Here is a 25,759-nt window from a genome sequence, read left to right as displayed (position 1 = left end):
GCACTAAGGGCACAGGACGGGGCACTGAGGGCACAAGGTCATGAGAAGGGGGCACTGGGGGCACTAAGGACATGAGAAGGAGGCACTGGGGGCACTAAGGACACAGGACGGGGAACTGGAGGCACTGAGGACACAGGACGGGGGCACTGAGGACACAGGACGGGGGCACTGAGGGCACTAAGGACATAGGACGGGGGCACTGAGGGCACTAAGGACACAGGACGGGGACACTGAGGGCACTAAGGACACAGGACGGGGCACTGGGGGCACTAAGGACATGAGAAGGAGGCACTAGACACAGGATGGGGGCATTAAGGACACAGGACGGAGGCACTGGGGGCATAATGGACACAGGACGGAGGCACTGGGGGCACTAAGGACATGAGAAGGAGGCACTAGACACAGGATGGGGGCATTAAGGACACAGGACGGAGGCACTGGGGGCATAATGGACACAGGACGGAGGCACTGGGGGCACTAAGGACATGAGAAGGAGGCACTGGGGGCACTAAGGACACAGGACGGAGGCACTGGGGGCACTAAGGACATGGGAAGGAAGCACTGGGGGCACTAAGAACATGAGAAGGAAGCACTGGGGGTACTAAGGACATGGGAAGGAAGCACTGGGGGCACTAAGGACATGAGAAGGAAGCACTGGGGGCACTAAGGACACAGGACGGGGGCACTGAAGGAACTAAGGACACAGGACGGGGGCACTGAGGGCACTAAGGACACAGGACGGGGGCACTGAGGGCACTAAGGACACAGGACGGGAGCACTGAGGGCACAGGACGGGGGCACTAGGGGCATAATGGACACAGGATGGAGGCAATGGGGGCACTAAGGACATGAGAAGGAGGCACTGGGGGCACTAATGACACAGGACGGGGGCACTAAGGACATGGGAAGGAAGGAGGGAATAGAAAGGGACAATTGTTGGGCCTGAGTGCAGAAAGAAATAAATGAAAGAAAGGATACACAGTCAATTAATAGATATCCCCTTTTGATGAAAAAAATAAATTGTCATGTTACCTCTGACTTACTTTCTCTGCAGGAGAGTCGGCAGCCGCGCTGAGGTGCAGGAAGATCCCGCATTACTCGTCTGTCGGCTCTGCTCCGGAAGAAGTAAGTTACGTCGGAGGGGGTGGACCCGGCAGACGCAGTCATTGCGGGACTTTGCCGTAACTTCCTGCGTCTGCCGGGTCCACCCCCTCCGATGTAACTTACTTCTTCCTGAGCAGAGCCAGCAGATGAGTCATCGTGGGACCTTCCAGCATGCGGCTGCTGAGTCCGCTCCAGAGCAAGTACGTCGGAGTGGGGTGGACTGGCAGCCGGCAGTTACAGTCATCGTGGGACTTTGCTGCATGAAGGGAGAGAAAGGAGCAGGACTGCTGGAATGGAAGAGTGGTGGAGGGAAAGAAAGGGGGCAGGGTGGTATGGTAGGGTGGTGCTGATGGAATTGATGTACAGAGAAAGGGGAGAGATATAAGGGGGAAGGATATTGGAGGGAAAGAAAGGGGGCAGATGCTGATTGAAGAGGGGTGGATGGCGAGAGAAAGGGCAGACATTGGATGGTAGTGGGGAGCCTATGCTGGATGGAAGTGCAGATGGGAGAGATAAGGGAGCAAATGCAGGAAGGAAATGAGGAAAGAAAGAGGGGAGCAGACGTTGGATGGAAGTGGACAAAGAGAGAAGAAGGTACTAGATGGAAGGGATAGAGAAAGAGGGTACATGATGGAAGGAGGGGATAAATAAAAGGAGGGTACATGATGGGGAGAAAATGATTGAGTTAAGGAAACACTGGAGGGGTGAGGGAAAGAGGTGGCAAGCTTTAGGTAGACAGTAAAAAAAGGACATTGATGAGAGGGTAGTAAGAACATAATCTAGACAGATGAAGAAAATAAATTGAAAAGGAAAATGAGGGAAAAAAGGGAAAGGGATTGGAGAGAAGAGAGATGCCAGACCAATGGGGGTGAAAGGAGAGATGGAAGGGGGAGGCATACAGTTTCTGGAAGGTGCATAGAAGGAGAGAAGATGCCATTTAGGGGAAGAGAGACGGCAGACAGTGGATGGAAGGAAGAGAGTTACAAGAAAATGAGGAAAGCAGAAAACACAGAAGACAAAGGTAGAAAAAATTTTTCTATTTATTTATTGCTTTAGGAGACATGTGTCACTGTTTCTGTGGTGCACTGTATGCAGAGTCCAGCTTCTTACTGGTTCAATTTAACCTTTGTCTATGTATTTCTATTTTATCGCAGTATCCGGCTTCGGCATCGCAACATTCGCAGGCGATCCATCGCCCTACCTTGCAGCATCCGCGGTAGAACAGGCCGCAGGCAGAAATTGAGGCTTCGGTCTAGCTAAGGTTGGTAGCCCCCCCAGCCAACATACAGCCACAAATTGAGGCCCCCACTTCTGCCTAGCTACAGTCAGTGGCCCGCCAGCAAAACGTACTGCCACAAATTGAGGCCCCCGCTTCGGCCTAGCTACAGTTGCGGTCCCCGCAGCATCCGTGACCGAAAGGGCCTGAAGCCGCATCCACAGGCAGCCACAAATCATGCTACTTTCCACCAGTGGCCGAACATCAAGCCCCCGACTTGGGCCTAAACTGCCTTGACAGCCTGTAAGGGTCCATCCCACCAGCTATACCTGTAATGGGCTACCCTGCCCTTTTATTGAAGAACCCTTTTATTGAAGAATATGGCTAAAAGAAAAAAAGATGAGGAGTATCATATTTTTCAGCAGGAATGGACAGAGGAATTTGCCTTTGTGGAGAGAGCAGGTTCTGCAGTGTGTCTAATATGCAATGATAAAATTGCATTGATGAAACCTCAGCTCCCTGCACCCCCCCCCCCCCCACCAAGTTTAATAAAATAAAAATTGCCTTGTGTCTAGGGTACCTTCAAGTCTTGTATTACTAAAAACAACAAAACAAACTTTGGTCTCTAGGGCATACCCATCCTACATTACCCTCTCTTCCTCCCTAAAACAAAAACCAATTCTCCATAATGTTGTGGCACCCCTCCCTACCAAACCCTCCTCCAGCTTATATCTTAAAGGAGGCAGGAGTGATGCTCTCTCGGTTTCATTTTCTTCTTATTCTCAGCTTCCTCTTCTTTACTCAGATCAAGATTTGTTACAGCTGACATTATGCACTGTTCTACTTACTACCCCTCTTGCTGCATCCAATATAAGACACATAAGAAATCTGATCTATTAGCTCAGTTAATCTGGCAGCTTTGCTAGATCTTGAAGAGGCAACATTCCAACTATTATCCCTGGATGCTCAGGAAGAGACGAGATACATCATTATAAAGAGCATTGGATAAATTAGTGCCACTGAAACCTTCCTCTGCTTGATCTTCTAAGAAGGGTAGCTAGTTTACAGCCAACTTATATTTCATGAGAACCCAATTATATCATCATGAGAAAATATAAAACTATTAAGCTGTGTCGCTTTTCTCAACAGATAGAAAGAACCCCAACTCAAAGAAACTTTATGGGATCCTGCAGGCACTCACTAAGCAATCTGAACCTACTACCACAGATTTAATTACAGTGACAGAGCTTGCCACATATTTTTCTTCAAGAATGGAGACAACTTGGCCATTTCTACTTTCTGCTTCTCACTCATCAACCCAAGGCTTCGATCTTGATGGTGCCTCAGCTTCTACCCTGTCTATGCAAAGTCTATGCAAACTTTAGCATCCTTTGATTCTCCACTGTTATCCACTGTGATGAAGCAGTATGTTAAATCTATGACAGCCCCCCAAGACCCTTGCCCATCTATTCTGATTGTTCGGTTCATCCATCTTCTCTATGCATTTTGGCATTTATGCTTTCTTACAGTTTCACTACAGGTCAGATTCTATCGTTTTGGAAATTGGCTATAGTATGCCCAAGGAAGAAGGATGACCAATTACATGCAGGAGATGTCTTTAATTACTGTTCTATAGCCAACTAACCATTTCTTTCTAAGATAACAATCTAATCTCTAGTTCTGACATGGTTGACAGAACACATCGATGATATATGCATTTTTCATCCCAACCAAATTGGCTTTTGAACTTTTTGCAACACTGCAATAGTCCTTATTGTCATGCTGACTACAGTCCAGACCGCACTCTCTCAAAAATCTGTCCATTTTGCTGCTGTTATTCAATTTAGTAACTCACTACCTGCTTCTTGGAAGACTATGGGACACTGGAATCACAGGTTCTGCATGGTTGTGGTTTTAGGTCATATCCAACAAACTGCTCTGTATTTTTTGGGGTAATACATTGTCTGAATCCTTTCTGCTGACCTGTAAAGTGCCACAGGGGTCATTATTTGCTCCTATACTCCAGTATATTTCTAGTTCCTCTGGCAATACTTTTTATAGATTTGAATCTTTTGCCTATCTATGCTGATGTCATTCAGATCCTTGTGACTTAACCTTCTGGTTCCTTAGCATTTCCTGCCCTGACTGCTAAATTGGAGGTGGTCCTGCAATGGATCCAGGACAACAAAATGAAACTCAAATCCAAAATGAAATTCAAGTCTTTCAAAATCAAGGGCCAGGCTTTTTACTCATAATACTGCTGTAGATTTCACTAGCCTTTTTGGCATTTGGATTCTCATCTTGGACTCCATTAAGATTCTAGAGGCCACTAGTGATGCTAGTCTTACTTTTTGGTCCCATGCTTCTGTAACAGTTAGTAAATATGTAAGATTAGGTCTCTCTGTCCCTTCCTAGAATCTAGAACGCTCCGTATATTGATACATGCCTTGGTGCTCTCCTGCTTAACTACTGCAATACAGAAAATTATTTCAAAGACTTTTCCCCACCCAAATGTTTTTTTCCCATCCCCTCTTTCTCCCTTTTCTCTCAACATTGTAACTTTACCCTACCATTAACCTCTTCCCTCACAATCAAGTTTGTCTAGTCTATGTTTTAATATACAATGTCTGTCCTCTAAATATTGAATATATTAACTCCTCTTCCTTTTTATATTTTTTATTGTAATGTACACCGGCCAGATATTTATTTGATGGTCGGTATATTAAAACCTAATAAACTTGAAACTTGAAAGAGTTAAGGTGTTTGAACCTTGTCCAGAATGTTGCTGTGAAACTAAATACTGGTAGACATAAATAAGATCACGACACCCCTCTTTTTAAGCAAGAGCATCGATTTCCTATTCATGCATGGATTAGTTATAAAATCCTTACACTGATTCATAAAACTCTTAAGTTAGCTAGCAGGAATTTGAGGCTATTTGCCTCCTGTCCTCCTAGCCATGCTCTTCAATCTTCACAGTAAAACCTTGTATCCGTCCCTTCTTGTCACATCATTTTTGAACATTTTCTGGAAATCAGTGTTTAATGTCTTAGATCCTACCCTCTACAACAGGAGTGCCCCAAAAGGTCGATCACGAAGATAATGTGAGTTAATTGCGGAGCCCATCCTGGACTCCATGATAGACTCTTGTTGCCTTTGCATTCTAGCTGCTTCCCAACGTGGTAAACAGAAGCACCGGGCCGACCAGCTTCCAACACCCCCCCCCTTGACATCAATTCTGACATCGTAGAGGAAGTTCCGGGCCAGCCAATCGCTGCCTGGCTAGCCTGGAACTTCCTCTCTGATGTCAGAATTGACTAGTGGGGAAGGCTGGTCAGCATGGCACTTCTGTTTAACGCTTTGGGAAGCAGGGAGAGCTCACAACTCAGCGGCGGGCGGCTTGAGTTCCTGTTCCCCGATGGCAGCAGTGGCTTGAGGGAGGCCAGGGAGAAAGAAAGACAAAGAAAGAAAGGGGGAAGGCAGGAAGACAGAAAGAAGGGAAACAGCAAGAAAGAAAGGGGGACAGGGAGACAGAAAGAAAGAAGGGAAACAAAAAAAAGGGGAGACAAAGAAAGAAAGGGGGCAGGGAGACACAGAAAGAAAGAAGAGGGCAGGGAGAAAGAAAGGGGAAGGGCAGGGAGAGAGGAAGAAAAAGTTGGGTGAGAGAATGAGGTCTGGAGGAGAGGAAGCATACAGGAAGCTGAAAGAAGGGAAGAAATATTGGATGCAGTCAGAAGAAGAAAGCGCAACCAGAGACTCATGAAATCACCAGACAACAAAGGTAGGAACAATGATTTTATTTTCAATTTAGTGATCAAAATGTGTCCGTTTTGAAAATTTATATCTGCTGTCTATATTTTGCACTATGGCCCCCTTTTACTAAACTGCAATAGCGATTTTAAATGCAGGGAGTCTATGATCGTCGAGAGCAGTGCGGGACATTCAGCGTAGCTCCCTGCGCTAAAAACCGCTATCACAGTTTAATAAAAAGGGAGGGGGTATATTTGTCTATTTTTTTATAATTGTTTCTGAGGTAACATTGCATAAAGTCATCTGCCTTGATCTCTTTGAAAAAAACCCAGAATATAAATGATAATTAACATTTTCTCTGTGTACAGTGTGCTTTGTGTTTTTTTAAATTTTATTGTTGGTAGATCATTTTGACTTGGTCATTTTAGAAGTAGCTCGCAAGCCCAAAAAGTGTAGCAACACCCTGCTCTACAATATTCTTCCTCTAAGCTTACAGTATGTTACAATCTCACTCAGAATTTAAGGTGATCCTTAAAATCTCCCTATTCAGTTCACTTCCTTAAATTTTGGCTGTCTGCACCCTTTCACTGCACTTGACCTTTTGGGGGACAATGTTTGGTGCACTGAGTCTGCTGGTCCTGCTGTCTTTCCAACTCTAACTGTTTCTTTGCAGATAGATGCAGTTTTCTGATCTTTTCTCTGCTTTTCTATTTGAATTGTAGTCCTTTTCATCACTGTGTGTCTCCTGTTATTTATAATTTAAAACAGGGGTGCCCACACTTTTTGGGTTTGCGAGCTACTTTTAAAATGACCAAGTCAAAATGATCTACCAACAATAAAAATTTTTTAAAAACACAAAGCACACTGTACGCAGAGAAAATGTTAATTATCATTCTTATTGGGGCGTGGCTTGGAAGCGCATGAGCACAGTCGGGTAAATGGTGAGCTCTGTCCCAATAGATCTTTTTAAAGATTAATCGGTTACAAAAATTTGTTTTTATCCGACTCAAAAAGGAGGATTTGTTAATCTATGGCGTCCGGTAAGCAAATTAAGGCTGATTCAGCTTTTATTCCAATGGGAAGTGCTAAAAGAGCGAAACCCGAGCCAACGACCCCCTCGAAAAATCTAACATCGAAAGACAACTTGGATAATAATGAGATCCTTCTTGAGCTGCGTGCAATTAGAGAAATTGTATGGATAATTCAAAGAAAATCCAAGAGATGAAGAAAGAGATCTCTATTCTTAACAAAAAAATGGAGATAGCTGAAAACAAAATGGAGAACCTGGAGAACAGAATGGAGACAGTTGAAACAGAAGTACCTAATTCAAATGAAGCCTGATCATAAGAAGATTGAGATACTTACACAGATGCTGGAAGATTGCTTTAATAGGGAGAGAAGGAGCAACTTGAGATTATTAGGGCTTCTGGAAGGGGCAGAGAAAAACAATATGACTTCCTTCTTAGAGAACCTCCTCCCTAAAATCTTGCCAATTAAAACAGAAATAGAAAGAGCCCATAGGATACCTTCAAAAAGGATTGACAACCAAAAGCGGAAGCATCTAGTAATCTTTAAGCTCTTAAGGCACCAACAAGCATTGGAATTATGTTGCCTCGATAAAGAGAACAAAAATTTAAAATTTCAGGATTCTCGTATTCACATCGTGCCAGACTTTGCGCCAGCAACTGCAACTAAGAGGAAGAGTTTTCTGGATTTAAGGCCACAACTGAGAAGCATCGGAGCAAAATACGGCTTGATTTACCAGGCGATTATGAGGGTGATGTACAGAAATAAAACATCTAATTTCAAAGAACCTGGAGATCTGCAAGAATTTTTAAAACAACTGGAAGAACCTATGAATTTATAAATACTTCTATTATGATATACATTACCTAGGAAAATGAGTTAGACCATATAATTTATTTAAGGTGTTAATATAAATTTGATATGAATCTTATAACAGTTTAATCTAAAAGTTTAACGGCTCATGAAAGAATCGTTGAAACTAGAATGCTGACATCTGTGGGTGTAAGGAAACGTTACCGTGACAACGGATTTCAAAAACGGAAGCAGAGGAAAGTTGTTATGAAAGAAATCACATGATTGATTATTTTATAATATTAATATGAATCATCTATATAATAAAACCGTAGGCGGCGCATGCGCAGTCTTATCGGCGTGCTTCCGTGATCCGTATGTCCGTGGCCGCCAAGACTGCAGCATGCCCAGCTCTTTCTACGGCCCCACGCGGCACTTCACTCCATTTTCGCCAGAGCGGATTGCCCAGATAGGGGAAGCTGAACAGCTCACTCCCGCCTCTGCTCGACTTCCTGTTCACAACCCCCCCCCCCCCCCCCAAAAACAACCGCATAGGAAAAACTCACTCCCTGCTCTCCTGCCACGGCGTTTGCTTCCTCTACTCGGCACGGCGCTTTACCCGGCAGACATTGAATAAAAGGTTGCCTCCCCCTGCCGCTCTGAATACCTGACCGGCTAACTTTAAAACCGCGGCTGCAGCTGCTTTGAAGACCTGGCCTGGCCGCCTAACTTTAAAACCAATCTTGCGTCCGGCCGCAGCTTTGGACAGAGGGGCAGCATTTTTGTGGGAGCCGGCCTTCGGAGAGGCTTGCAACGTGGAGACGGATGCGAGAGGGGCTGCCGCCGGAAGGGCTTTGGTAGAGGCGCCAGCCAGACCGCGCACTCACAGTCTGCCTGTCAGTGGCGGCTCCTCAATCTCGCCTCTGCAGTCGGGCGGTGAGGGAGGCGGGGAAGGCAGCCGCTGCTCCCGGAATCCACTGTTGTTGCCATTGCCGCCACCTCCTCCTCCCCGGCCTAGGTGCGCAGCGTTGGGAGCGGGGCCCGGCGACGGATGCAGCAGTAGTGGCGGCTCAGGGGGGGCGGTGATGGCGGTGATTCCTCCCGCGCGGGGAGTCTCTGGGTAGGTTCAGGGATGCGCGGGGTATGTTCAATAATCACCCATACCCCTAAACTCACACGCAGCCGACCAGCACGGAAGCCCCGCCCCGACCGGCTCCTCCAGGCCAACGACGCTCACAGGCCTAAGTCGGCCAGCCAAAGCAACGGATCCGATGCAGCAAAAACGGCCGATCCCCTAGCAAGTAGCCTGCATGCTGCTCCCGAAGCTGTAACTCAGGTTATTTCAGTGAAAGTGTGAAGGGAAAAGGTGGAGAGATAGAAAGCAGAGAAGCTGCAGAAATCTCTCTCTCTATCAATTTCTCTATCATTAAACAACTTTCAAGATAGAAAGCAGGGAAGCTGCAGAATTTTATGACTTTTATTATGATTTAAAAATCCTGAACTTTACTTAAGTCCTTTCTTTGCAGTTTCCAAGTATCTGATCATTTTAAAAGTATTATTTTAAAGTTTCCTTTTCAGTAGCAAAAGGGGGCCAGGGAGTGAACTTGCTTTGCTTTGGGGGGAGGGGTGTGCTGGGTGCAGGGAGCAATCTTTATTTGCTTTGGGGAGGATATAGAAGGGGGCCATAGAGAAAGACAAAGAAAGGCAGGCAAGTGGCCATGGAGACATAAAGCCAGACAGCGCACGAGAACGAAAGACAGTGGGCACGGAGAGAGACAGAAAGAAAGAAAGACAGACAGACAGGGGACCAGATGGAGAGAGACAGATAGAAAAAAAGACCAACAGAGGGAAGGAAAGAGACAGAAAGAAAGACAGACAGAGGGAAGGAAAGAGACAGAAAGAAAGGAAGAAAGAGACAGGGGCAGGGAGACACACAGAAAGAAAGACATATATTCTAGCACCCGTTAATTTAACGGGCTTAAACACTAGTGTGGTAATAAATGTATGACAAGGCATTATTGCTAAAGTATCTGGTAATAGATTTGATTTATGGGCTTCAAAGCATGGAAAAGTGAATGTAAAATAAAAGTTCATGACATTTACTGCTTTGAAATGATAGCCCTATTTCTGAATGATATTGTCAAGTACATCTGCTTCCACATTTACATGTGTTTTGTTTCATATTAATTACATTTTTTCATGATGGGTAGTTATTACAATGTATGTTGGTATAACATTATATAAAATGTGATTTACTAATTAATTTTGGAATGTATTTAGTTTAGAAGTTTATGTTAATTGAAATGTCATTGATCAATTTATTATTGATTTACAAGGTAAAAATTTGAGCAAGATATTAATTTCTTCACTCATTCATTATTTATTTATTATTCATTTAATATGAGTGCTCATATCGGTATAATATAATAATGAAAATTTGATGTTAAATATAATTCAGAGGCACAATTAATTATCATAATTATTTATAGGGGGAATGATTTGTCTATTGGGGTATATTTGAAAAGGATTAATTAATTTATAAATATAATATTAATGTAACTTATTATTGGGGAACAAAAGTTAATGGTTTGTCTATTGGGGATATTCTCTTTACCTGATCTAATATGTGTGTTTTCAAGTTTTCACTTTTACCATTAATATAGGGGGATAGGATGGGTGGAAGGGGGGGATTGGGTGGGTCAAAAAGGGGCAAATTTCAGGCTCAAAAATTTAAATTAAAGAAAATGGTGTTTGTTCATGAGATTCAGTATGATTTTAGTTACTTGATTTTGATTAGTTGTTTTGATTATAAAGCTTAAGATAGCGTTTAAAATTTTTTCACTGAATGTTAATGGCCTCAATCATCAGATCAAAAAAGGGTATCACAATCAGGTCGAAGGAAGTCATCATGCCACTGTATCGTGCAATGGTGCGCCCGCACCTGGAGTACTGTGTCCAGTACTGGTCGCCGTACCTCAAGAAAGACATGGCAGTACTCGAGGGAGTCCAGAGAAGAGCGACTAAACTGATAAGAGGTATGGAAAACCTTTCATACGCTGATAGGTTAAAAATGCTGGGGCTGTTCTCCCTGGAGAAAAGGAGACTTAGAGGGGACATGATAGAAACCTTCAAAATCCTGAAGGGCATTGAGAAAGTGGATAAGGACAGATTCTTCAAACTGTGGGGAACCACAAGCACTAGGGTCACTCGGAGAAATTGAAAGGGGACAGGTTTAGAACAAATGCTAGGAAGTACTTTTTTACCCAGAGGGTGGAAGACATATGGAATACTCTTCCAGAGGTGTGATAGGCCAGAGCACAGTACACGGGTTCAAGGAAGGTTTGGATAGGTTCCTAAAAGATAAAGGGATTGAGGGGTACAGATAGAACCAGAGGTAGGTTAGAAGAATGGTCAGGAACCACTTCATAGGTCATGGACCTGATGGGCCGCCGCGGGAGCGGACCGCTTGGCGCGATGGACCTCTGGTCTGACCCAGTGGAGGCAACTTCTTATGTTCTTAAAAGGAAAAAAACACTAGCTTATTTGAAACAACAGAATGCTGATATCTACTATATACAAGAGACTCATCTGTCTGTGGTAGAGTCAAAAAAACTTGAAGGGGGATGGGTGAAACAATGTTTTATCGCCCCAGCAATAGGGAAAAAGCAGGGGCAGCTAATTTTATAAATAAGAAATGTACAACTAATTTTCAATTAATAGGTTCGGATCCCCTGGGTAGATGGATACATGTGGATATGAGTATGGGAAATAATACCCTGGCATTGTTCAATGTGTATGCCCCTAATTCGAATCAAAATGAATTTTTAAAAACATTACAATTGTTACTCCCACTGGCTGCTTCTAAAATTGTTGTAGTTTGAGATTTTAACGCTTTTATGGATCCATTAATGGATAAAAAAAAACGAGTAAATGTATAAAATCATTAGGGTTAGACAATTTGGTACATTCATGTGATTTGAAAGATATTTGGCGAATACTTCATTTTAATGATCAGGAATTTTTCTTTTGTTCACATGTTCATAAGTCCTTTTCAAGAATTGATTATATTTTTGTCTCAACTCAAATAGTTCAGCAGGTGATTAAAGTATCCATAAATCCAATTATTTTATCTGATCATGCGGGTGTATGGATTGAACTTCAATTAGATGAACAAGAGTATAGCAGATCTGTTTGGAGATTTGATAATACATTGCTTGTGGATACAAAATTCCTTGAAGAATTTCAATTAAAAATTAATGAATTTTTTCAATTTAATTTAGCAGATGAAATCTCCATGGAGAATTTATGGGATGCCTTTAAGGCTACCATGAGAGGTAATATTATTTCATACTCTGCTTATATTAGAACACAAATTAAAAAGCAATATTCTAATTTGGAAAAAGAAATTAAATATTTAGAATCTAAATTGATTGATAAATGGGAGCATGGCACTCTACAAGCTCTATTAAAAGCAAAATATAAATATAATGAATTATCTTCAAAATTGGTAAGGAAAGATTTGTTCTCCCAAGAAACTCTGTATTATGGAAACTCAAATAAGGCGGGAAGATTATTGGCAAATTGTCTTAAAGCAAAGAAAAGAAGGACAAAAATTATTGCAATAAAGGATGAGAAAGGAGTTACACATAATCAAATTAGAAATATTTTAAGTCAATTTCTAAATTTTTATAAAGACCTATATTCTTCTGAGCCTTATGAAGACAGGGAAAAAGATGGTTTAAAATCTAATTATTGGACCGAAGGTTCCTGAACATATAAAAAGAAGTTTGGATGAGCCTACATCACTAAAAGAATTAGAAACGGCATTGAAGTCTCTTAGAGTTGGATCCACTTCAGGTGGTGATGGTTTCACAGTAGAATTTTATAAATCATTTCAAATTACCCTATTACCTCATTTATTAAATTTATATCAGTCCCAACTAAGGGTTGCATTAAAGGTACTATGGCTGAATCATTAACAATCGTTTTGCCAAAGCCAAACAAAGATCCCACTTTGGTTTCAAACTACAGGCCTATTTCGTTAATAAATGTTGATGGAAAACTTTTGGCTTTACGCTTTATGCTTAGCTAAGGCTCTCCCTTTTATTATTGATATGCACCAAACAGGATTTGTTGCTAAGAGACATTCCTCTAATAATACCAGATTGGCTTTTCATATGTTAAATTTAACAAAAGACATGAAAGATCCGGCTTTCTCTGTATCTTTAGATGCAGAAAAAGCCTTTTATCGGGTTGAGTGGACTTTTATGTATCAAGCATTAGATTGGTTTGGTATAGGTTCAGGATTTATACAAATGATTCAGACGTTGTATAGCTCCCCTGCTGCAAGATTGTATATTAATAATAATTTATCAGAGCGTTTTAATTTGCAGAGGGGGGTTAAACAAGGCTGTCCATTATCTCCTTTGCTTTTTGATACTGTATTAGAACCCTTGTTACTAGCCATTCAACAAGCAAAGGGGATACAGGGTATTCCCTATACAGATTGGGAATATAAAGTTTCAGCGTATGCAGATGATATACTGCTCTATTTGAGAAATCCAGAAACTACCATTCCAAGCTTGTTAGAATTGAGATACATTTCGTATGGAAAGAAGATGGTTTAAAATATTTAGGTATTAGGATAAAAAATACACTGGAAGACACAATGAAAGAGAATGAAAATTTTTTATTAAAAAAAGTAACAGAAATGTGTGAGCAATGGAATCCTTTTACATCTTTCTTGATGGGGGAGAGTCCAAACTATTAAAATGATGATATTGCCTAAGGTTTGTTATCAAATGAGCATGATAACCAGTTTTTTTTCAAGGATCCTTTTATAAAAAGCTAAATGGTATTCTTACAAAATTTGTTTGGCTGGGTAAAATGCCTAGAATTGCTTTAGTATCTTTACAAAAGCCAATTGAGGAGGGTGGGGTAAATTTTCCAAACTTTTATAGGTATCATCAAACCTATATTTTACGCCAGGGTATGTACTGGGTCCTCCCAGAACTCATGGAAAATACCCTGGATTGGTTGTATTTGGAATGGCGTCTCTTGTTTCCTCTAAATTTATCTCATGTTCTCAGTATCAAGATGCCTAGAAAATATAAACAGAACAGAATATTGATCGATACATGGAAAATATTGCGATATGTTAGTAATTTAACACCTATTCCAATAAATAAATCAATAAATCAATCTTTATGGATAAACTCCAAGATTCAAATTGGCGGATTTCAAATCATATGGAAGCATTGGATTATTGCAGGTATATGGACTTTAGATGATGTTATTTCAAATGGTAAACTGCTTGATTTTTCACAGTTGCAACATAAATATGGTCTTAATAAATCACAAAGTTTTAAATGGTTGCAATTGAAGCAGGCTATTCAGGAGGGGTTCCCTGAATGGAAAAATCTTAATAATCAGTATAGTCTGGAGTTCTTATGCTTTCAGGCAGATTTCCTGGGACACCAGGCCGCACAGTGGTATAAACTGATATCTGTATATATGAATAAAAAACCAAAGACTGGTCTTGGAGACATTTGGAGCATTGAGATTAAGCATCAAATTTCTGCATCTCAACGGCCACGAATTTGGTCTTGGAGAATGAGATGTACAGTGTCTGCATCTATGAGACAAACTTGGTTCTTTTTGTTACATTGAGCATTTTGGACCCCTGTTTGATTACAAAAGTTAGATAGCTCTAAGTCTAATACATGCTGGCATTGCAATCTGGAAGCAGGGACCCTAGATCATTTAATATTTTATTGTCCCTGTATCATGGCCTTTTGGAAATCAATTTGGTCTCAAATAAATTGTTTATTAGAAAACCATGTAGCGTTATCATATGATACTATTCTGTTCGGTATGTCAATGAGAACAAAAAAGTCAAATTTCATCAAGCAATAATAAACTTCTATTGATTATGACAGGAGTCGCCATGCAACATATTACCAGTAATTGGAAAAATTACAATAATCTTAGTTATACATTCTGGTGGAATTCGTTGCGTCACATTTACAAGATGGAAAGAATAATTGCTTTGCAGAAAGGGAATTATAATAATTTTAAAAAGATCTGGGGGCCATTGGCAAATTATTGTAATGAGTAGACATCATTTTCCACTGACAGTATATTTATACATGGGGGGAGGGGGGATAGTATGAAATTTTATTTAAAGGTTAAATAAGAATACAATATGTATATGATATTTTTGATTGAAATAATTGAGGGAAGGGTGGGTGGGAAGGGAACGGAATAAATTTATATATTTACGATGATAACAGAAAGAAATTCAAGTGATGTGTAAAAGTTTTTAATGATGTAATGTTGTGCACTTGTAAGATGGAAAAATGAATAAAGAATTTAAAAAAAAAAAAAAAATTATCATTCCTATTCCGGGGTTTTTTCAGAGATCAAGGCAGATGACTCCATTCACTGTCACCTCAGTAACAACCATACAAAAATAGACAAATATAACCCCCTCCCTTTTTACTAAACCACAATAGCAGTTTTTAGCGCAGGGAGCTGCGCTAAATGCTCAGCACTACTCTCACTCCCTGCGCTAAAAAACGCTATTGCGGTTTAGTAAAATGGGGCCATAGTGCGGTTTAGTAAAATGGGGCCATAGTGCAAAATATAGACAGCAGATATAAATTCAGACACATTTTGATCACTAAATTTAAAATAAAATAATTTTTCCTACCTTTGTTGTCTGGTGATTTCATGAGTCTCTGGTTGCACTTTCTTCATCTGACTGTGCATCCAATCTTTCATCCCTTCTTTCAGCCTGTATGCTTCCTCTCCTCCACACCTCATTCCCTCCCCCAACTTTTTCTTCCTATCTTCCTGCCTCCCTTTCTTTTTTCCTCTCTTCATGCCCCCTTTCTTTTTTTCTGTTTCCCTTCTTTCCTTGTCTCCTTGCCTGCCCCCTTTCTTTCTTTCTCCCTGCCCTTCCCCAAGCCACTGCCGCTGCCATCGGGGAACAGGCCGCCGCCATCGGCTCCGTGATAGACTCACTTTGCCTTGATGATCTACCGGGCCGATCAGCCTTCCTCTCCCTGACATCAATTCTGCCGTCAGAGAGGAAGTTCCGGCCCAGCTAGGCAGCGATTGGCTGACCCGAACTTCCTCTCCGATGGCAGAATTGATGTCGGGGAAAGGAAGGCTGATCGGCCCGGTAGATCATCAAGGCAAAGTGAGTCTATCACGGAGCCCGGTATGGGCTCTGTGATCGACTCACTTTACCTTGGCGATCTATAGGTCGATCGCGATCGACCTATTGGGCACCCCTGATTTAAAACCACGAAGGTGGTATATTCCCTATGGCAACATATCAAATAAAGATTAACTTGAATCCTGCCTCTGGCACTACCATGTTGAAAAACAGTAGAATCCAACCCTGCCCACTACATCCTGCCCATCTGCCTGGTGCAAAGACTACCACATAAGGGGAAAATTTGTTTTTATGACAGACTGACCTCACCCAGTGCATTCCAGGATGCAACAGATCGGGTTGGGCACCACCATTTTCCAGGATGGCAGTGCCATCTCTTTTTGAATTCCTTCCTTGGCATTCATACAGATACATCCCCTTAACACTCTCAGCTTTCCCCTCAGCACACACATGGGAGAGGTTGAGAGTTCTCTTAAGCCCCTTCCTAGTGTAGCACAAACTGATTTTATATTCCGCTTGGAGTTAAAATATGAAGCATGATATAGTTAATGTTAATGAAATTATGAATTTTGAATTTGTATTATTTCCCGACCCAATAGATCATTTATTCTGAAGGACTTAAAGTAAAAATGATATGGTTTTAAAATTCTGCTTGGAGTTAAAGGGCTAGATTCACTAAGCCCACAAATCTGATCCGTGGCCGGGCAGGCAACTCACTATCTTGTTTACATGTAAATGATTTGCACGGAGGTACAAATCATTTGCATGCAAACTCCTACTCAAAACCAATTGAGTTGGGGCACAGCCCTGACAATAGTGACAGGAGAAGCAGCCTCCTGTCACTGCTGTCAGGGCTTCTTCCAGCTTTTAACAATTTTTTTTAAATGGGCAGATATTTTGCATGTTTTACAAACGCAAAATATCAGCCTAATTTTTTTTTAATTAACCCCCCCTCCCTCTCCCAAGTGCCCTGACCCCCCCCCAAAAAAAAATGTGCTCTGCCGCTGCTGCAGCCCTTTGAAATTATGGCAGGAGGGTTCCCACTCCCAACTTCCCCCTCCAAAAAACAATCAAATGGCAGGAGGGATGCCGATTCCCTCCTGCCACACACTGGATGCCCCCTCCCCCTCCCCATTCCCCTCCCCACCTCTCCTTCCCGTAACTTTAACGGAGCAGGAGGGGTGCTCAATCCTTCCTGCTCCAATGTCTCCCGCAACGATTCTGAGGCCTTAGGCCCCACCCCGGTGCATCATGTGATGCACAGGGTGGGGCCTAAGACCCTGATTGGCTCAGGCGCCTCAGGCTCCTTCCTTGGAAAAGAAAGGACTGAGCCATCACCTTCAGAAAGTGTTAAGTACATAAGACAAAAGACATGGCCAGGGTGGATACCAGAGCTAAACAGAACTTTAACAGGATGTAGATCAAACAGAAGCTCTTCACACCAAATTCATCTCTGGACTACAAGATCAAACAGAAGCTCTTCAAATCAAGTTCATCTCTGGACTACTCCAATCAGCAATAATAGAAGTTCATCACACCATTTTAAACCACTCAGACATATATTCACACCACATTCAGCAAGGACAAGTAACAATACTCTATATTGGGACACCATTTTAAGCCAGTATAATTCAATCATGACATTACCTAGAAACACAGAGGGAACTGAACGACTGCTCTATGACTGGATGCGATGCCTTGTCAGCTTCAGAGATGGGACAACTGCTATGCTCTCTCCACCCTCTGGAACCAGCCTGGATCAAGTTACAACTCTTCTCCCTGTACCAACATGGTGCTTCACTAGGCCATGCAGCCTCTGCTCCATTTTAAGAACTATTCACATTGTGAGTAATTTTTTGAATCCAGATAAATTAATCCTTCTGCTTTAGCAACATTTGTCTTGTGCAATCCTATTGTCTTTGCTCAAAAGGTCCCATCTGTAACAGCTTTACCTGCTTGATTAATGCTGTTAAATAAATTTTCAGTTTGCTTATAAATGTTCTGAATCTTAATCCTTGACTAAATATTCATATATATATTTAATTAGCTAAGTTTTAATCAAGCAAGCTAACTTTCCCCAAATTTATAGTTCTTTATAATATGTTTCTCTAAGCCAGAAAGGGATATATATTGTTGTTGGCGTTCCCTTTATTCTCTATAATAAAATCCTAAGCACGCATGAGCACTTAGGATGGTGTGTTTCCTGATAGTGTGCTGTGGCCCTCCATGTCAAATTTCATTTTTGAATACGGAGTCAGGAAACACGCCGGTGACTCCCCCCTCCCGCCCTCACTCACCGCCAGAGAAACCTCCATAGGCATCGGAACGGGGGGGGGGGCAAAGGTGCTCCTGCCAGCATCTACTTCTCCCCCTCGCCTGCTCACCCGCCCGCCGTGTTTAACTTCAAAGGAAAGCGCTGAGTCGTGCTGCCGCTGGCCTCATCGTCTTCTCTCCACTGTGGCCCGCCCTCTGACAACTTCCTGTTTCCGCTAGTGCTGGCCGCAGTGGACAAAAGATGCCGAGGCCAGCAACAGCGTGGCACAGTGCTTTTCTTTGAAGTTAAACACTGGGTGGGGTGGGTGGAACAGTTTTTGCTCCTTCCTTATGAAAAGATGGGAGAAGGGGGTTGGGGGAGTAAAAAATTGGTTTGGAGCTGGGGCTGAAAATAGGGGACATGTGAGGGAAGGAGGCTTTACTAGCACCCGTTAATATAACAGGCTTAAACACTAGTTTAATAATGATTTTTATAATACTACCACTACCACTGCTTGCTCTCACTCACCCTCCCTAAATTCCCATCCACAAACACTTCATACGCCCCCCCCTAGAAACAAAGAAAAAATGAAGCTGTCGTAACCCTTTAATCATTTTTGCCGCCCTTCTCTGTACCTTTCTGGTCACTGCATCTCAAAATAGATATAGTGGAATTAGAATAGTATTCAAGGTGCAGCCACACCATGGAGCGATACAGGGCATTATAACACATCTTTATGTCCTGATAATCCTAACATTCTATTAGTTCTATAGAAATGCATTAGTAGTAGTAATACTATTTTCCTTTCTAATGTTTCCTACATAGGTTTTCGAAAATAAAAATGAGATGTTCACTGTAACAAAAATGAATTACTGTACCTATATTTTGAACCTTTTACAGGAATCTGCAAGATATTTCCACTTTCATATGGAAGATGTACAATTTCACTTTCTTCTGCTTGGAGCATTAGTTCAGCTTCCTATAAACCATGAAAATTAAATTTGCAAAGTTATTTTGGGTTTCTAACTTGGACTAAAACTAGCAATATATTAATAAAATACATTACTGTTTACTTGTATTATTTTGGTAGAAAGTCTGGTTTCAAAGGCAGCTCTGTATTTAATGGCTTGAACTACTGCTATGAAAAATAAGTAGAATCTACATGTCACCTTTCTACATGTCAGGTCTGTATATTCACAGGACTAGGAAAGATACTGAAAGATGATGCCATAATTTAAGAGAAGGTAAAACTTGAAATACAAATATTCTATTTTATCAGAGTAAGATGGGTTTAAAAATCTTGAAAATATTTTTATTGGGAGAAATTGTTTAATGAGGTTAGGATAAGGAAAGATTTGAAAACTACACAGATCATGAAATCTTATTTCAGTGTTCCTTTAAAGTAAACATAGCATTTTTCAAGACTGAATATTAAAGTTATACCTACAAAGTATTTTTCTATATTATACTGTGTGGAAGACTGAAGAGAACAACCTATCCCTGCTGATTTGGATTCTATTACACACAACTGGTTGCCTCTATCCTACCAATTCAAACTTGAGAATCAATGAGTATAAATATCAATACTCTACAACTCTACTGTGCAAATTTATTCAATAAAGCTAAGCAGAAAACCAATCTGACAGCAGTTAAAGATCACTAGACCCTCCTCCATCAGTATCTTATGCTGTCTACCTACCTTAAAACCAGATTGTAATTTAGTTTATGAAGATTAAAGGTGGTTAATTATTATGATTTGAACCATCATCACCTTATCTAATTTTTGGTTTTCCTTAAGTGTTGAGACAAAAATATTTATAACATGCTAAACTCTCTTTTTTAATGGGCACAGATGCTGTGTGTGTGTTACACAGGCACAATATCTGCCCCCTTTAAAAAGAAAAAAAAAAGCTTCCTCCCTCGCTGTCAATGACATCCCTCTCTGACAACCCCCTATGAACCAGCACCAGGGACTGATTACCCCTCCCCCCCCCGGTGCAAAAATGGCAGGAGGTATGCCCACTTCTTCCTGCCATGCTAACTTCCCCCACAAGAAAAAATTGGCAGGAGGGATGCCCACTCCTCCAATGGAGCCTCCCCCCATGTCAAGTGTTACTCCACAAACCATTCCCCCCCCCCCCCCGCTGAAAAAAAAAGGCAGGTGGGATCCTTCTGCCACCAGATACTCCCCCGAACCTCTCACTCCGACCCTCCTTCGCAGTACCTTTGTCTGAAGAGAGGAGGAAGGCTTGGTCCCTCCAGCTCCGAGGCCCTCTGATCTAAAATGGTGGGCCTTCCTCTCCTCAGTGCATTATGTGATGCATGGGGAGTGGTCAAAGGCCCTGATTGGCTTAGAAGCCCTTCCACTCAGCTGTTTGAGCTTCCCCTGCCAGCTTTGCACGTGTGTGATTAGCTCTCACAGCGATTAATCAGACGGAGCTTACACCGAACCTCCGAGTGAATCATTTGCATATAAAATTTGTAGTGCATCAATAGCTCTTTTAGAATCAGCCAAAAATCAAATTGGAGTGGACCCATGCGGTCTTACTGATCCTGTTTAGTGAATCTAGCTCTAAACTTACCACCACACCACACTCTTTAAACCCATTGCCTCTCCCTTCCTCTTATCCTCTACCCTCTTCTCCGCTCTAAAAGTCCATTTTCTCCCTCTCATTCGATCATTCCCTCTCTCCCTGTGTGCACCTCACCCACTTTGCAGCAGCAGGTGCCACCTCATCTCCCCTACCCTTATCTTCCTCCTCCTTCTCCTGCTCTCTGCTGGAGACATTAACCCCAATCCTGGTCCTACCAACCAATTCCCAACCTACTTCTGCAGGCCAATCCACAATACCACCAACCTTATTTCTATTCCTCTCCTTCCCCTCCTCCCTGCCCCCTTCTCTTGTGCTCTACGGAATGCCCGCTGTTACCAACAAACTTGTCTACCTCATCATCTCTCGATCTCTCTACCTACTCGCACTAACTGAGACATGGATCTGCCCTGATGATTACCTCAGCTGCTGCCTTGTATCATGGAGGCAACCTTTTCTCCCACACGCCTCAAACAGCTGGTCAAGGAGGAGGCGTTGGGCTGCTACTCTCACCCTCAAGCAGATTAAACCCCTTCATCCACCACAATCTCAACACTCTCCCTCCTTTGAAGTCCATTCCATCCATCTATTTACTTCCCTACCTCTCCGAGTAGTAGTCATCTATCTACCCCCCTGATACACCCCGCTCTTTCTTCCTCACCGACTGACTTCAGGTTCTCTTTCCTTGACCCCTCATCTTGTTCCCTCATCCTCAGTAACTTTAGCATTCATGTTGATGACTCCTCCAACTCCAGGTTCCTTGCCATAACATCCTCATTCAATCTCTAGCTGTGTTCCACTACCCCTCCACACCAGAGAGGACACTGACTGGACCTAATTCTTTCTTCCAACTGCTTGACCACCAAATTCTGCAATACCACCCTTCCCCTCTCTGACCATTACCTGTTAACATTCACTATTCATCATCCCACTCTCCCAGATCCAGCCAATCGCCATCAACATGTTGAGGAACTTTCAGGCTATTGACCATAGAGCCCACTCCGCTGCTGTCTCATCCCTTTCCTCAACTTCCATATCACACAAGACTGTTAACGAAGCCATCCTCTCCTATAATACCGTTCTCTCCTCTGCACTAGACACCCTTGCTCCTTCAATTTCCTGTCCTATTAGGCAAGACAAATCTTAATCCTGGCTGACCCCCCCTCCCCCCGCTACTTGTGCTCATGTGCTCGTTCCACGAAACATTTCTGGCATAAATCCTTTGCGCACTCAGACTTCATTCACTTCAAAATCATTATGACATCACTCTAGTCTGCCCTCACACTGGCCAAACAAGAATATTATACCCACTTAACTACTTCTCTTGGCTCTAACCCTCACCGTTTCTTTACCACACTAGACTCTTTAATCAAAGCACTCATCTCCCATCCTTCCCTCAATTTCTCCCCAAAGTATGGCAGCGTTATTCTACAATAATATCATGAATATTCACCTTAAGTTCTCAACCAGGCTGCTTCACCCTCCCCTCCTTCCACCTGTCTCTTCTGCTAACCTTCCCTCAACATCTGTCACCCTCTCCTCCTCCTTTGTAATCATGGAGGAGGAAACTGCACATATCTTCTCTCATCCTCCAAACCCACTACCTGCTCCTCCGATCTGATTCCCACTCACCTACTTGGTGCTCTCTCGCCCGCTGTCATTCCTCCTGTCACTCTCCACTGCAACTGTCCCTGATGCCTTCAAACATGCTGTTGTCACACCTCTTCAAAAGACCCTAACTGGACCCCATGTGCCCTTACAACTATTGCCCCATCTCCCTCCTCTCCTTCTTATCCAAGTTACTTGAATGTGCTGTTCACCGTCATTGCCTGGCTTTCATCTCCTCCCAAGCTATTCTGGATCCGCTTCAGTCAGGCTTTCATCTGCTGCACTCCACGGGAACTGCCCTTACCAAAGTTTACAATGACCTGTTCCTGGCCTGATCCAAAGGCCTCTGCTCCATCCTCATCCTTCTAGATCTATCTGCCACCTTTGATATTTTTGATCACCGCCTACTCCTTGATATGCTGTCCTCGATGGGATTCCAGGGCTCTGCTCTCTTCTGCTTTTCTTCCTGTCTCTCACAATGCACCTTCAGTGTATGCAACAGCCTTCCCTCTATTGATTGGTGTACCTCAAAGCTCTGTCCTGGGACCACTCCTTTTCTTAATCTATACTTGTTCACTCGAAGCACTGATCTCCCATGGCTTCCCATATCACCTCTATGTTGGTAGATCTAAGAGTCATCTCTCAGCACCAAATATCTCAACTGAAACCCATATATCAGAGTCTCAGCCTGCCTGTTCGACATTACTGTCTGGATGTCTCACCACCATCTAAAACTAAATATGGTTAAAACGGAGCTGTATCATCTTCCCGTCTAAACCTACCTTCCCGCTTCCCCTGTTCTCGGCCTCTGTGGACAACATTCTCAATCTCCCTGTATTGTCTGCTCGCAATCTCGGTGTTATCTTTGACTCCTCTCTCTCCTTCGCAGCCCAGATGCAACACATTGCTAAAACTTGCCATTTCATCCTCTGTAATATTACCAAAATCTGACTCTTCTTCTGAGCACATTACCAAAACCCTTATCTATGCCCTCATCACTTCACACTTAAGACTACTGCAACTTGCTACTCTCAGGCCTTCTGCTTAGACATCTCACTCCCCTCCAATCTGTCCAAAATTTGGCTGTACGACAACCTGTGAGACGCTATTCTCACGCTATCCCTCTCTTAAAGTCACTTCATTGGCTTCCCCATTTGCTTCCGAATACAATTCAAACTCCTCTAACTGGCCATACAAATGCACTCACTTGGCTGGTCCTCATTCTCTCTCTTCACTTATCTCCCACCCTATAATAATAATAATAACTTTATTCTTATATACCGCCAACAATCTTGCGACTTCTAGGCGGTTTACAATGAAGATAAATTGCACAGACATCGAATTACAGAGTGTAGCGGTGAATATCTGATAGTAGCAACAATAAAAATAATAACAACAGTTTATATATTGCAGGACCGTGAAGTTCCATGCGGTTTACAATGAATTAGAAAAATTCCATAAATTGTGAGGAACATTCATAGTTAGAGATTAGAGGTTAATAGTTTACAAGATCTAAATTGGGGAGGGATTGCGATGGGGGCTATTGTCCTGATTCGTTACCTAGGTATTTCGAGAACAGGTATGTTTTTAGGTGTTTCCTAAATTCACCATAATTGTTTGAGTGTGTAATTAGTTTTTCCAAGTCTTTGCCCCATAAGGCAGCTTGGTATGATAGAAGTTGTTGATGGTGTCTCTTATATTTGCATCCTCTGGCTGGTGGGGAAACAAATTTCTGGTGTGTTCTTCTCTCATGTCTGTTGGTTGGGAATGAGAAGAGATCTGTTATATATTTAGGGGCTAGACCGGATAATACCTTGAAGCAGAGACATCCTAGTTTGAACTTCGTACGTGCCTCCATTGGCAGCCAATGCAGGAGTCGGTAGGAAGGGGTTATATGATCGGACTTTTTCAGTCTGAAGATCAACCTGACTGCTGCGTTTTGGATCAGTTGAAGTCTCTGCATTTGCTTCTGGGTGATTGCCAGATGGGTAATGTTGCAATAATCAAGGTGGCTTAGTATTAGGGATTGTACCAGAATTCTGAATGCTGAAGCGTCGAAGTATGCTCTGATGGACCTGAGTTTCCAGAGAGTAAAAAACCCCTTTCTGACTAGGGAGTCCACATGGTCTTTCATAGTTAGACCTTGATCCAGTATTACCCCCAGAACCTTCATTGTAGGTTGAATAGGGTAGTTAAGATTGTTAATGCGTAGTGGTGTTGTGGTGATAGGTGGGTGTGGCGAGGCTATGAAGAATTTAGTTTTATCTGAATTAAGCTTCAGTTTGAATTCTGTGGTCCATTGTTCCATCAGGTTTAGCGCTTCTGTTGCCGTGGGGATGATTTCGGAGGGTGACGTATTAAACGGGATAATGATTGTGAAGTCATCCGCATAACTGAATACTTTTATACCCCGTTGGGCCAGCTGCATGCCTAGTGATGATATATAGACGTTAAATAGTGGGGATAATGGAGACCCTTGTGGAACGCCTGATGGGTTTCTCCATGTTTTAGAGAGGTTACAGTTGAAGCATACTTGATAGGTGCGGGTCGTAAGGAATCCTCGGAACCAGTCGAATACCTCACCTCCGATGCCGATTGCGTCTAAGCATTGTAGCAATTTTTTGTGATCCACCAGGTCGAAGGCCGAGCTCATGTCAAATTGCATGATTAAGGCATTGTGGCCCTTGCTGAATAAGTTGCGTAAGTATTCTAGGGTCGCTGCAATCGCCGTCTCAGTGCTAAACAGAGGTCTGAAGCCAGACTGGGTTTCATGTAGTAGTGAGAACTGATCAAGGTAGTTCATCAATTGGGTATGTACTAAACCTTCCATTATTTTTACGAAGAATGGAATGGATGCTACCGGTCTATAGTTGGTTACAGATGTTAGGGATTGTATTACGATTTTTTGGAATGGGGGTGATTATAATGTGACCGTTATTCGTTAGGAATTTTCCGTTTTTGAATTTATTGGTCAGATAACTCCACAGTGTTAGTTTAAAGTCTAATGGGGCCCTATGTCTCCCCGCAGACAGTAAGTCCCTCCTGTCTGTGCACTTCTCTTCCTCCGCCAACTCCAAACACCATCTCTTCTACCTTGCTTCACCGTATGATTGGAATAAGCTGCCCCAAATCCCTAAGGTGGGCTCCAGCAGTGTTAAAGGCCCAGTTAAAAGCTCACCTCTTCAAGATTGCTTTCAACTCTTAATTCCTCTCACCTTGGGTTCTGCATCCTTGAC

The 25,759-nt window shown here is 42.5% G+C and overlaps 1 protein-coding gene across 5 annotated transcripts in view; it reads right to left on the bottom strand.

Moving 5' to 3' along the window:
* Positions 1–25,759, bottom strand: part of SLC4A7 (solute carrier family 4 member 7) — a 363,361-nt gene that overhangs the window by 10,529 nt on the left and 327,073 nt on the right. For all 5 annotated transcript variants that reach the window (XM_033930147.1, XM_033930146.1, XM_033930149.1 and 2 more), the window contains one exon: positions 19,203–19,303. In XM_033930147.1, the coding sequence (XP_033786038.1) occupies positions 19,203–19,303 (101 nt within the window). The remainder of the gene's footprint in view (positions 1–19,202; positions 19,304–25,759) is intronic.

Source organism: Geotrypetes seraphini, chromosome 2 (assembly GCF_902459505.1).
Source record: "Geotrypetes seraphini chromosome 2, aGeoSer1.1, whole genome shotgun sequence".
NCBI lineage: Eukaryota > Metazoa > Chordata > Amphibia > Gymnophiona > Dermophiidae > Geotrypetes > Geotrypetes seraphini.
The sequence above is the reverse complement of the archived record's forward strand: the minus strand, read 5'-3'. Positions and strand labels throughout refer to the sequence as shown.